The sequence below is a fragment of the Pituophis catenifer genome, unplaced genomic scaffold (assembly GCF_029215685.1).
Source record: "Pituophis catenifer annectens isolate HBS135680 unplaced genomic scaffold, rPitCat1.0.hap2 SCAF_3, whole genome shotgun sequence".
NCBI classification, from domain to species: Eukaryota; Metazoa; Chordata; class Lepidosauria; order Squamata; family Colubridae; genus Pituophis; species Pituophis catenifer.
In genome coordinates, this window is record NW_027256883.1 from 136,450,917 (window position 1) to 136,464,720 (window position 13,804).

Here is a 13,804-nt window from a genome sequence, read left to right on the forward strand (position 1 = left end):
CTCTGACCACCCTCTCTTTGACTGGCAAGATTCAAACAGTACTGCTTTAAAGATTCTTTTTAAATGAATAGAAATTGGCCTTTTAAACTATGCTTTTAGTTGTGAGGTAAAATCATAGTCAAACAACCTTCTTTAAGAAGATAAATAATTCATTAATAAAACTTTCAATACTGTTGAAATGTGTAAACTATGTCCTGCTTTAATTAATTTATGTAATTTGTAAGTTTATGTCAAATGTTTAGAAGCCTATATTTTACTTTATAAACATTAAGAGCTTTATTCAATTATTTCTTTAAAAGGGAATAAAATACATATGTTTTTAAATGTAAGATGCAATAGCAGCGCTGTGGGTCTCAAAATATTGTGTTTCAGTTTAAATGTAATCATACATTTTTAAATTTTCTGCCAATATCTTAATATTGCAACAACTTTTCATACAGTTTCTAGCACTAAATAGTCATGAATAACATTATTTTCCCTAAATGGAGTACAATAGTATCCAATGATATCTCATGAATCCAAATATAATTCATTTATGATTTAAATTAACTAAACTAAAAGATATACAGCTGCTACAGCTTGCTTTCAAAATGAGCATTTAGGAAATAAAAAAGGACCTTTTTACCCACTTGCTGCATATTTTACAATATTGCCAGCATAATCATATGCATTCATTCATTCATTCATGAATCCCAATGTGTTCAATTAGGGTTTAATCCCAGGTAACTGTAGATATCATTGGCTGAGTATCTAAAATGCACCTGAAGTAATAAAGATACACCTAAAGGCAAAGCAGCTCATGCCTAATTAGTAGACAAACACTCTTTCCTTTAAAATACATCCACATAGTGGAGAATCTGTAAGGACGGATATCCCATGTAATCTGTACCATGTTAAGGAGGAGGACCCTCCTTATTTTTGGAAATAATCTGCAGTGTCAAGTTTATATCTCCATGGTGACACAAGTTCAGATTATGTTGCACAACCCCTTGTTTTGAAGCAGAACCTTAAATTCTCTTCCCAGCATACAAGAATGGAAAACAGGCAAACTATATAACCATTAGCCTGGACAATCAGCATTTTTGTTGGGCTGTCAACATTCCACATTTAAGGTTCCTAAGTTTTAATATATTTTAAATAGTCTAGTAAGAATTACTGCATTTCCCCATTACTCATTCAGCTGGACTTAAATGGCCATAAAACAGTCAGACTTATGGTAATATAGGGAAGTAACTTAATCAGCATTTGTCAACTAAACAAAAGCACACTTCATAGGAAAGCAGTGCCATCTTAAGAAGTAGTCAAAGTAAAATATACATAAAGGTAAAAGCTTTACTTAACAGTCTCATTACCTTATTATAACAGTATTGTGTTTTTGGCATTAAAACATTCAATTATAGATAGAACCTGTTTTGTCTGTATAATAGATACACACTTTTGATAACATTTTCCTCTCAATACAACTACACTTTTAGCACTCTACTGAATGTGAAATTCAAAGGCTGTTTTTTAACTGATTGTTTTAAAACTCTTCAAACCTTAATGCTATTTTTTTTTTTAAATCAAGTAGAACTGTGTACCAGCAGGGAATTTTAAGAACTGCAAATGTTCTTGTTGTTTAAGATATATCATTTCAGAATGTTAATTGCTAAACAATCTCATTTATGTTGTAAGGTGCTAACTGTGGCAAATGCAATTTTACTAAATAACATAAGGCAGTTCAATGATTATACACTGATATCAATTTCTTTCTATCTCTCTTGGCCAGGATACATGCATCAGTTTTCCTTTTTCCTTTTAATCATGATAAAAAAATGAAGATGTTTTCTGAAAGAAAGAAAAAAGATCCTGGGGCAGAAACACTGTATATTTAAATTTGTTGAAATCACCAAAGCATGTTTCAGTGATGTCCAAGTGTTAATTCAAAGTGGGTATTGGAACAGCAAATTGGATCATTTTTACTTTTCATCCAACAAAATTGTTGCAAAGACACTTTAAACAATTTACTTCTAACCTTTTGGTCCAATACATAAAATATGCATTATTTACAGCTGTTTCCTCCTTTTGCAAATGCAATGCTTTAAAACACATTGTAAAGCACCTTAGTAAAAATATTCTACTGGTAAAAGTATCTAAATAGGAAAACCCTAACCATACCACAGGCTCACTGTTTGAGTCAGAATATGGATTTGCCAGTAGTTGTTAAAAATACAAAGAATTCATGGAACATTGATACAGAATCCATTATCTGTTTTACACTGAAGTGTAGGCAAAACCTAACTTCTTTACAGTTTTTCCAATGTAAGACGGAGGTTCAAAAGTTATTAAAGAAACACTGAGTGATTTTCAGCCTTTTTACAATATTACTATAGAATTTTGATTTTTTTTAAAAAAACACTGATGACCAGTTCTAACTTCTTAAAATGAAAATCCATTATTTATAAATTCGGGCACATCCAGCCGCATCATTTCTTAGAAGGTGAACATTCCAACGAATGTCAGGTGATATGAATTCACAAGAACAAAGCACAAATGTCGGCCAGTTATTTATATTATTCATAAGTGTATACAACCCAAATTTCGATCTTGAACCAACTCCTCTCTGCACTGCATTAGGTAAAAGAAGCTGTCCTATGAATCAAGAAGACAATAAAAGGAAGTTTTTCACCTAAACTTCAACTACAACTGGTATGTGCTTAATTTCTGTAAATCTTTGTGCAAGGTCTAAGTAATAACCTTCTTTTAGAATATTAAAGAAACTGAAGTTTAAACTTAGAGGTGATCAACGTCTAGTCTTCAGCTATCTTCTTCCAGCGACATACAGTGCACTCTATCGAGCTCAAGATCAAAGCACTTCAGTGGATTTATCAATCATCTACAAATTGGTGCTGAGAACAAGGATGTGACCACAAGGTTTGTTTTCTTAACCTAAAAATATGCATCGTCTTTAGTTTGATTTGGGGTAGATCTTTTCATAAAAAAAGTTTTGTGCCAGAATATATAGCTCTCCATCTTTTTCTCGAACTGCATGGGCTCTGACAAACTGAAATTGCTCAAGAGCAAATTCATAGAACTCATTCTCCATTTTCCAGATTTCAGACTGCTGGAGCTTTGCAATGGTTTCTTTTGTGGGGAGCTTCTTCTCCGTCGTTTTCCTAAGGTGAGACTTTTTACCTTAAAAAAAAATATCACAATTTCATTGGGTCATAGCATAAATATTCTCAAGGCTATCCAGCATGGACCATAAAAAGAAATAATAATAATGCATGCACAGTGTTGTTCTTTTAGTCTGCAAGGTTCTAAATGGATATGAAAAGTAACAAAATTTTGACCAAGATTTATTAAGTTTTGGGAAGTGAATACCAACTTTAAGGGGGAAAAATCAAAAAAGGAGTTGTATTCTTGTCACTGCTAAAGGGCTTAATTATTGAAACCATAAAGAGGGGGTGGCTGCAGACAACTGCATTTCTTCTCATCGCATTCATTTATCTATTTTAATCACGATTAATAGTTAATTAGAAATTCAACAGTACTGATAACAAAACTAATAAAAACCCAAAGCAATTTGTGTTTGGGTTTCATTTGTCATAATATAAATATTTTATCTTAAAATATCTCTTAAAACAAGAATATATCATAAGACTTATATGCACTTAACATATAAGCTATACTATGGTATGGTGTATAGCACATTATATTACATTCTCACTATCAAAACTAGCTCCTTATGTTTTACTCTCTAGCCATAATTATGAAATAATAATCAAAGTCAGGCTACAAACTACAATGAAGTTAAAGCAAATAGTAAATATGGCTCCTATAATATGGTGTGAAAAATGTTTAAATTCAAAACAGTTCTCCTCAGCTGGGAACAGACCATTTCAATCATTTGTGGGGTGTTTTAAACTTGAGATACTTCCAACAGGATTAAAACAGTTCATTTCCAATAGAAAACAACTGTTTTCAGCTTGACACATAGTGTTTCAAATTTCAAATTTGACATACATGCATGCTTTGAAGCACCTTTTCCCCTTTCACTCTCAAGCACCGCACAGCTCTGTTACATATAGCTGGAGACCTAACAGTATATTTGCTATCTAGAAATGCAGTCTAATCCTAAAGGTCTATTTTCTATTTCCTAATATCAGGTATAAAATTTTACTTTCTTTTCTCCAGTAATACACTGCTAAGTCCCTGAAAATTTATAGACCTCTTTAAATGATGATGAAAAAGTTAGGCCCACAAAGCCTAAAAGGATATGGCAAAGCCATTAATCTTTTATTTAGTTTTCAGCAACTAGTAAAATAAAAGATAGATAAGTATTCCGTTTTATACAAAAGGAAGAATTGGAAAAAGCCACTGGTATTATAATCTCGCTAATAATTACAAAACCTTCTGTGCACACAACTGGGCCCAAATCAAAATATATATCTTCAGCAGAAATGCTTTTGGAGAATGGAGTGGGGAGAGGAGAGGGGGGGAGAGAGCAAGAAACCAAACAACATTGGGGGTAGCATACAGCAATTAAGAGTGACAGGGAAAAATGGTGGTCAGAAGATCAGAGATGTTGATGGGCTGTTGGCAGTTGAAATGAAAGAGGTGCAGGCTAAGAGGTGATATGAAGGGGAAAGAAGGTGCAGAGATCAGAAAGGCAATCAAGTCAGATGTATGCATCATGCACCAAGCAGCACAGTGGCAGCTAAGGGTAACTAGAGAAAGAAAAGGGGGAAGATTCAGGGGGAAGGGGAGAAAGGCAGTGGAATACGGAGAGAAAAGCACTGAGAGACTGGTGAGGAGCTAGTGTTTAGACCAAGCACTGGAAGCCTTCTTCTGCAAAGGGGCCAGAGGCCATGTGCCACACACACACACCCCCTTCCCTCTTGACACTTGGGAGGACTCTCTGGGGGAAAATCATACAGATGCAATGCTTTGTGGGAAACAGGGAAATGTGGCCAAAAATAAGAGTGTGTTCTGCAGCGTCTCAGTGTGCCTCTAGTGGTTGGGGAAAGTAATGTTTATGGAGGGAGAAGGAAGAGATCTCCGCAGATATACAATAAACACATATGTATATACAGACTTATAACCCATTCAAATTGTTAAGAATTTATTAAAATAGTCTGGGTCTACGCCAGTCTACGACAAAATTGCTAACTTGAATTCTTTTTTAAGAGCCAGGCAAACATGATATTTTTTTGGGGAGACTACTGGCTGGATGATTTGGGGTGGCAGGCTAGATCCGGCCCCTCAAGTCTCAGTTGCTGGTCAAGTTGCCTGGCTTAAGTATGTAGTGGAAGAGCAGAGAGGAACATAAACCTTGCCCTACTCAGCCTATAATAGATCTCCAGATTTTGTTTTGGTCCAAACCCCGTACAATCAAAATGCTCTGGTCTTCAATTTTGCTGAATCATGCCCCAGCCAATCAATTCAGCAGAATTTGCAAATTTGCTGTGTGTGTATTCTGTGCGTAAAACACATTTTCAGTTTTATGCACAGCCATAATACAGCCATAAGAGCTTGTAATTCTTTCAGGAACGGAATAATGAAAATTTCCAAAAAGATCCTTGTGCTTTCTCCTAAAAAGAAATGCATACATGCAGAGAGACATGATGTAGTTGAGAGGTGATGAAATACCTGTTCGATATAATTCTGTAGCACCCCTGAAGAAGCGAGGCAAAGCTGCCTCCAGCAACATAATGAAGTCTTCAAGCTCTTCAGTAACTCCCACTAGGAAATATTCATTAATCAAGTTGTATTTGGCTTGTTCCAAAGCCCATCTGCTTCCCACATTCCTAAAATGATAAAAAGTAATTACAGATGGTTTTGATGTCTGCCAAGAATTTTGGTTCCCTTCATTTAGATATTCTCACACCAGGCTAAAATAATGGCTAAGCTGTTATCTTTGCACAGGCAAGAAAACAAAGTTTCAGCCACACACATTTTTAATTTCCTTTGAGTTTTTTTTCTCCTCCCAACTTTTAGCTCTCCTCATTGCCTAGGTTAGATGTCAAAAGATTTACAGGTCTGATTTCTAACTTCTTGATGGTGCAAATGCCTTTTTAAAATGTGCTCTGGAAAAGGGAAAGTTTTGCTGTTATACTAAAACAGCCAATAGTATCATTTTGATTCTGATGAGAAAAAAAAAGATTGAGAGAACATTTGAGTTGTTCAACAGTTTTCCACAATAACCATAGAATATTTGCATTTTAGTAAGGCTACATTATAAGCAAAAACAAAGAGAGTTTCTATTATCCTTCTCATCTTTCCTATTAGCTTCTACTATTGGTATTTTATGATTATATTACTTCATTGTTTGTATGTACACTGAGAGCTTATGCACCGGAGACAAATTCCTTGTGTGTCCAAACACACTTGGTCAATAAAGAATATTCTATATTCCATTCTTTAAAAAAATTATTAAGCATTCAGATGACATGAGTAGTTGCTCATGCCTTGGCACTGAATAAATTGTCTAAAGAAATTATCATCAATACATTTACATACAAAACACTACTGGAAATTGGCTATACTTGAAGTGACCTCCAGACACTATATGTTTGGGACATTATCATGACAAACTCCTCTTGTTTACTCCTTTTTTTCCTCACTGATAAATTCACAGTGCAGTAAGTTTTTTAAAACACAATTCAATTGTGCCTATTTCTAACAGTGAAAATGAAAAATAAGCTTAGCTCCTTTGGACAAATACTTGTTAAAGCCAATACCAAAATCCCCACCTCCTCTTAAACAGTTTTTAATCGGGATAGTCAATCATTGACATGAAGTTTAGAAAGGAAAGGGACAGTTTAATTTGAAAATGGTGCACAATTCTCTAAAATTTTACTCCTTGGAAGATTAGCTACTTTTGTTAATTAAGGCTCACCATCATCACCACCACCAGTAGCCTGAATTTAAATTTCTGGTACCCATTCTCATTAGTTTAATCAATATAATATAATGAAAGATAAATATCTTCTATAGGGTCATATTCTTACCAGCATTCAGAGCTATGCCCACAGAAAAATGGTATTTGAAGCCAGAGTTTCTCCGGAGCACAATCTGAGCCTCCAGCTGCTACACATTCGTCAAAGGTCTAGAGAAAAAAAAACCCAAAGAAACTCAGAAGTAAGATATAAACTTCTTTCTTGCATATGAAACTTTTCAATGTGGTCATATTATTAAATAAGGGATATAAGAACGATAACAAAAAGTCTCATTTATACAACTGTGTCTGCCTATAACAACTTTTCTTTTATGTACACTGAGAGCATAAGCACCAAGACAAATTCCTTGTGTGTCCAATCACACTTGGTCAATAAAAAAAAATCTATTCTATTCTATGCTTGCAAATCAAGCTCTACTGGGTTCCAATTGCAGATACCATTTCAATGATACAGACACTTGAGAAGCAAATGTTATCTGCAGAGAGAACTGAAAAAAACTAGAAATGAAAGTTAAAATGGCTCCTGGTAATATGGACAAAATGTGTTAATTGTAAAAATGGTTTATTTTATATTAGCAGGAATCAATTTGAATGTATTATATTTGTTGATTTAAAAAATTGCCTGTTGGTAATCAAATTATACCATTGTTACTGCGGCTGCAGTAGATTGGGCTAATTATGAAAGTTCTGAATCCTCCTACACAAAAGTTAAGTACTTAGTACTTTCTAATACTACTGGAGCAGAATCCAAACAAATATTGCAGAACAATTCATGCTTTATAACCAATGCAAAATCCAAGTAGCACAGAGGGCGTGATATGATTACCACCAAGCAAGTACAAGTGTACATCAGCAAAAAATGTGTGGTCAGGAAGAGATTTTAAGACAACATTAGTTAGAGCTGACTGATCAACTGGATCACAACCAGCTTCCTTCTTGCTAAGAAACTCTTTAGGCATTATAGCAAGTGTACGGCCTCTGGGCTGAATTCTCCAAGTAATGCTATAATAAAGAATCTCATAAGTAGACTGCATCTGGCTTAAAGGAAAAGGCATCTCCTGAATACAGTTAACATGGCACCAAAGCAAAAGGAAGACACAAGCAGTCTGGCTGAAATGGATCCATGGATTGCTATAGTGTGTTTCCGTAATATAACATGAAGACCCAGTTGAGGGTACCTATGGATTTACACAATCCATGTTTTGTATATCTAAATAGCAGGAGTATTATCAGTATACACATACTCTATGTACACTGCTTCACATACAGTAGTTATGAAAAATAGATGAAGAAGGCTCAACTCATTGGGACTGCACAAAAATGGGGCAGGAATAAAATCTCTTCTGTACTTTGTTTCATATTTCCTGGCTGAATTACCTATACTTGTGGCTCCAACAGTTTAATCTAATTTCGTTCTGTGATGATAGTGATAATGTCTCATAATATTCAACCCTAAAGTATGAAATATTATACTGGGAATGGATGACTACGTTACTTGCAGTTTGAAGAATTCCAGTCCATGGCTCTCTGTAATACATGGCAAACATTTTATCATTCAGCATTAACTGGTTGTAATATTATCCCGCCAGACTCAGGTTAATGCCAAACAATTAAGAATCTTCACACAATTCTTAACAGACTGCACTTTGCTCATAGTATGAAGCATTCAGATATTTGCTCAGAGGGAAGAAGGTATCAGAAATGTCCTTGAGGGAGGGCCAATAACCAAAGTAGTGTTGCACTGTGTAAACTCCATCTCTTTTGTGCATGCTTCATTACAGTGCCCACACATATAAAAGGGACAAGGATTGTATTGTGCTACTTCTTTACTTCTATCGTTTTGATAAAACTTCTTATGCTACAGATGCTTGTGAAAGATACCTTCAGTTAGTCTATACATCTTTACTTGTCAGCAGGTGAAAAGGTAAAGCTAAGAAATCCAGGAAAGAGCTGGACAAGCAAGTATGTTCACAATTAACAGCAGAAACTTCTAACATGAGATAGCCAACCTAAGATCTTCAATAAAGGATTATGGGGAAATAACAAAAGAAATATATGGAGGAGTACTTTAAAAAAAAAAGCTCATTCCTGCTCTCATGAACAGATGTTTTTAAAAGATCAAAAAATTTCACAGAAAACTCTTGTGAATGGAATGAGAACTTTTGCTCCAATTTTGGTTTTGAACATTATTGTCTTATGTTTTTCATTTAGTTCATAAATTACATAGTTAAAACTAAACCACAAAGAAAGTGAACAAGATATACTTTTACTTTTTTATCCCCTTGCTTTCGCCTTCGGAGTCCAGGCCTGTAATCATCACCAAAGCGCAGGAAGTAATAATAAGAAACCAGCCGTTCTATAGGATCTCTTATGACATTGATGTATATTGGTTTCTTTTTAACACCAAATCTGAAACAGAAAAGATAATCCAATTGACAAATCAAAGCGTTTCCTGCATGATGTAAAAATGGATCCGGTATCAAGTTTATTTCAAAAGAGTGTTCCTCTCCCCCCATATTAATGTATTCAGGAAAAAACAATAAGCAGACAATACGTTTTCCATTTCAAGGGTCTTTTAAGAAGGTTCACAGTCAAGATAGTTTTCAAAGGAAAGTCACCAGACCTTATCCTAATACATTCCATTTCGGTGGATTCTAAACATGCATATTTGATATTTACATATAGATACTCAGTTTATTTTGTCTAACAAATATTATCAGCAGAAGCCTTGTCTGGTACTTCTGCTTCCAACAGATGCAACCTTTTAAAACTATACTTTGCAACAAAGAAGATAATGCAGCTGGGATTACTCTAATGACCAGATGGAGGAAAGGTATGAGGGTGAGGGAGGTGCTCAGAAATAGTTTGTGGTTTGATAAAAGTCCTACTTTTAAATAAATATTAAATAAATTTGATAAAGTCCTGCCTTTTAAAAGATTGTTGCAGAAATGATAATTAAGCTTGATGAATACTGGAAGCTGGAAAAATTAGCTATATTCAACAGAGGACAAACCCAATAGGATTGGATTGAGCAAAATAATTGTGTTCTTTCATTAGCACCTTCTCTTAGGGAATTTATATAATGTTCTTGTGAAAATGTCTGTGTTTTTTTGTGTGCAAGTCTTTGACTCCTATGACTGCCTGGATAAGTCCCTGCAATTTCTAGGCAAGTTTGCGGCAGTAGTCTCCCTCCTAGGGCAGAAAGTGTAAGTGTCTGGTCTAAGGTCATCCAACTGTTTTTGTGCCCAAGGCAGAACTTAGTACAAAATAAAGCTTTCATTATATCGTGCATACAGGTAGTCTTCCATTTACAACAGTAGTTGAACCCAGAATCTTGGTTGTTGAGTGACGTGGTCATTAAACGAGAGGCGAGGCTACTTTGCTCAATTACCACAATCCTAGTTCTTCCAGTTACAGTTGTTAAGTGACTGTACAGTCATTAAGCAAAGCGCTGGACAGAGGGCCCAGGTGTGGTGAGACTGGGAGAAGGCCTGTCCCCATCTTCCCACTGGGGAAAATGATTGCAAGAAGAATGGCCATGAACTGTCTTCCATTGCCTCAGAATATAGGATAGGGGCGGTGGTGAAATCTAAAATTTGTTACTACCGGTTCTGTGGGCGTGGCTTAGTGGGGGGGTAATGTGACTGGGTGGGCATGGCCAATTTTTTTTTCTTTTAAAACCATTTTTTCTACAACCTCTTCAGCGAAGAGGTTCTAAAAAAATGCTTTCAAAAGGCTCTGACAATCCCAGCTGAGTTGCCTGATCGGCAGAGGCTTTTTCCGTTTAAAAGCCTCTCCAATCAGGCAACTCAGCTTGGATCGTCAGAGGCTTTTAAAAGAAAAAAAGCTTCTGCCGATCAGGCAACTCAGCTGGGATCATCAGCTGACGATCCCTTTGACAATCCCAGCTGAGCCGCGTGATCATCAGAGGCTTTTTTTTTTAGTTTTAAAAGCATTTTTCCGGCCAAAGAGGTTGTAGAAAAAATGCTTTTAAAAATTAAAAGAAAAAGCCTCTGATGATTGTGCAGCTCAGCTGGGTGGTGGGGGCAGGGATTTTTGCTACCGGTTCTCTGAACCACCTGCTTCCATCGCTACCGGATGGGGCAATCCGGTCCGAACCGGGAGCATTTCACCTCTGGATAGGGGTGTGCTAAAGTGGAAGTTATATTATAATCTAACTGGATATACTAAACAGCAAGTTGGATTTTTTTTTTAACCTAAATGGCCCTTTTAGAATCTGTTCTGCGAAATTTCTCAAAATTAGCTTATATCTTGGACATTTCTAATAGAGTTCACCATTTCCCACAAGAAATGGGGAAAGTTTTAAATGCTTTGCAGTAAGCTTAACAGTGGCCACAAAACTGTGCAGGCCCAAAAGAGTCAAGAGCAGACCATCTTTTGATGCTACTCTTGATTTTGTTGTATGTATTAAGTTCTTCTACTACATTTATCATTTTGTTCATACTAGAATTTGTTGCATGGTATAAATGCAACAAATATATTCTAAGACTAAACCTTCTTTTGTAGCGAAGGAAAAAGAGAAGAATCAAGGTCTCTCTTGAACATGTTTCTCAATTCATATTTGATTCAAGCGGAAGTGCCAGTTCCAGCTCTGCACGTGGGAAGGCAATGCTCAGGAAAGAGGAGCAGAAGGGAAACTTATTGCTACAATTAATTCCTCCTATACTTTATGTCCTCTTAGGGGAGGAACAGTCTAACATATGTTTTTTTTATGTCATCTATGAATGTATACAGCCAATACAGAAAAGAAGAGGTTTGGCTTTCTTCAGTAGATGGGAGAGATGAATCGGTACTGTTATGAAAGAGACCCGGAAGATATCAAGATCTCTTAGAATTCAATCACGATTAAAATTTAAACACGAAGAGAATCGTATCAGTAAGTCAGTACTGAATAGTTATATTTCAAAGAACATGAAAACAACAAAACTGATTTTTTTTTTTAAAAAAAAAGTTCTTGTACATATCAACTCATTATCCTCTTTGATAAAATTTCTACAATATATTTTACCGCAGCTGTTGCAAAACTTTTAAACTTCATTTTAATTTTGTATGAGTGCATATTGAATCAAAGCACTAGGGGAGAGTTTACTAAGGAAGATAAATAAACAGTATTCAGAGACTGTATATTTCTCCTCACAAAGAACATCCCACCATACCATATGTTACTCAAGAAGAGCAAATATTGCATTATTATTTTAAAAACCAAAATCACAAATATAAGAAAATAAGCTATTTGTCAACACCGAACTAAACCTGGCAGAAGCCATTTTCCTAGTTCACACACTACAGAAGGGAGGAGGAAGTTGGAATGCCTTGCTAGACACAACATAGATCTTTCTTGTGGGAACCAAGGTCATCTCTCAGGTGATGGGAGCCCACCAATTAATCTAATTGGCCAACATGACCATTGACCAGGGGGTTACTGCTGGCTTTAATTATGCTAAAACCACAGGAAAGATTCAGAGTTGGTTTTCTACTAAGCGTGCCGATATGATGTACACAATAAAGATGTTCTTTGAGGAAACAAGTGGCCTAGGAGGTCTGGTTTGCCTGGGATCGTTAGTCAGAAACTTAACATTATTTAGAGGGCAGGCACAGTCATTTAACAAATGAAAAAACAAGTATAAGACAATCCTGGGGAAAGTATGCCTATAAATGTTAATTGTGAATAAATGCTTATGCAGATGTTCAAAAGGTTATTATTTCATTACATATTCAACAAAAGAGATGCATTAATACAGTATGTTACACTTCTGAATTTGGAAAAATGAGGTAATTTTATACTCAGGTTTCTTCTTTGAGACTGAGAGTAGGCAGCTCTTTTTTGGTATGTAATATTTCAACTTTGCCATTGTTGACTGCAGCATTATGTGATACTATGTTACATTAGTATATATAATATAAACTTTTTGGAGGTTGCCATTTTTACATAATTACCAAATAAAACAGAGAAAATATAGGGACAGAGACACATAAATACACACACAGAGAGACACACACAGAGACGCTTTTTCTTAACTTGTTTTAAAAGCTTTCAAGGTTACCATGCTTTCAAGGTTAAGCAAAATTGAGAATTAACAAAGACTACAACATATAGGAGCCGTGATGGAAGAGTAATTAGAATGCAATATTGAAGGCATATTCTACCAATTGCCAGCAGTTCAGTCCTGACCGGCTCAGGGTTGACTCAGACTCCCATCCTTCCGAGGTTGGTAAAATGAGGACCCAGATTGTTAGGGTCAATATGCTGACATTTGTAAATCACTCAAGAGAGTGCTGTATGTCTAAGTCCTATTGCTATTGCTATAAGCAGAAGGATCTGAAGAAAATATGAAAAATCTATCATATTCAACCTATATGCCTACCATTCTTAAAACAAATGTTCAAACAAAAATTTTCATGCACTAGAAAATAGATCATACTCAGATGTTATATGCTAGTCCTCTGCTTCAAACATTGTCAGAGCACAGACAAGCATCTGTGGAGGGATCAGGGGGTCCCAAAATGATGCAAGTTGTGTTGCAGCACTGCAATGCAAACCCTACCCTTTTTTCTATGTGTGTTGCATGCCATGCACCCACCCTAAGGTGTGGAGTTTCTGGCCCAAAGAGTTTCTGCTTTAATCACTCTGATAAAAGCAGCAAAAACCTGTGGGGTTCAGAGGAACCCAAGCAACAGTGCTTATCCCCTGCAATCTATTTCAATTGCTCAATACACAAGTTTTAGGGGAAACTGCTTTATACAAGATACAGCAAGAGGTTAACTAGCATATAAGTAGACACTTATTGTTTTGACTCAGAGAATGGACTGCACACATATTCCACCTTATGCTATCCAAATGTA

At 35.8% G+C, this 13,804-nt stretch overlaps 1 protein-coding gene across 1 annotated transcript in view; it reads right to left on the reverse strand.

Moving 5' to 3' along the window:
• Nucleotides 1-1,322: 1,322 nt before the first annotated feature.
• HS2ST1 (heparan sulfate 2-O-sulfotransferase 1) overlaps nt 1,323-13,804 on the reverse strand; it is a 105,400-nt gene continuing 92,918 nt past the window's right edge. Inside the window, exons 4-7 of the mRNA XM_070939410.1 lie at nt 9,211-9,349; nt 6,993-7,090; nt 5,632-5,789; nt 1,323-3,174 (exon numbers count right to left, since the gene is read on the reverse strand). Coding sequence (XP_070795511.1) covers nt 2,948-3,174; nt 5,632-5,789; nt 6,993-7,090; nt 9,211-9,349 — 622 coding nt within the window. The 3' untranslated portion in view covers nt 1,323-2,947. The remainder of the gene's footprint in view (nt 3,175-5,631; nt 5,790-6,992; nt 7,091-9,210; nt 9,350-13,804) is intronic.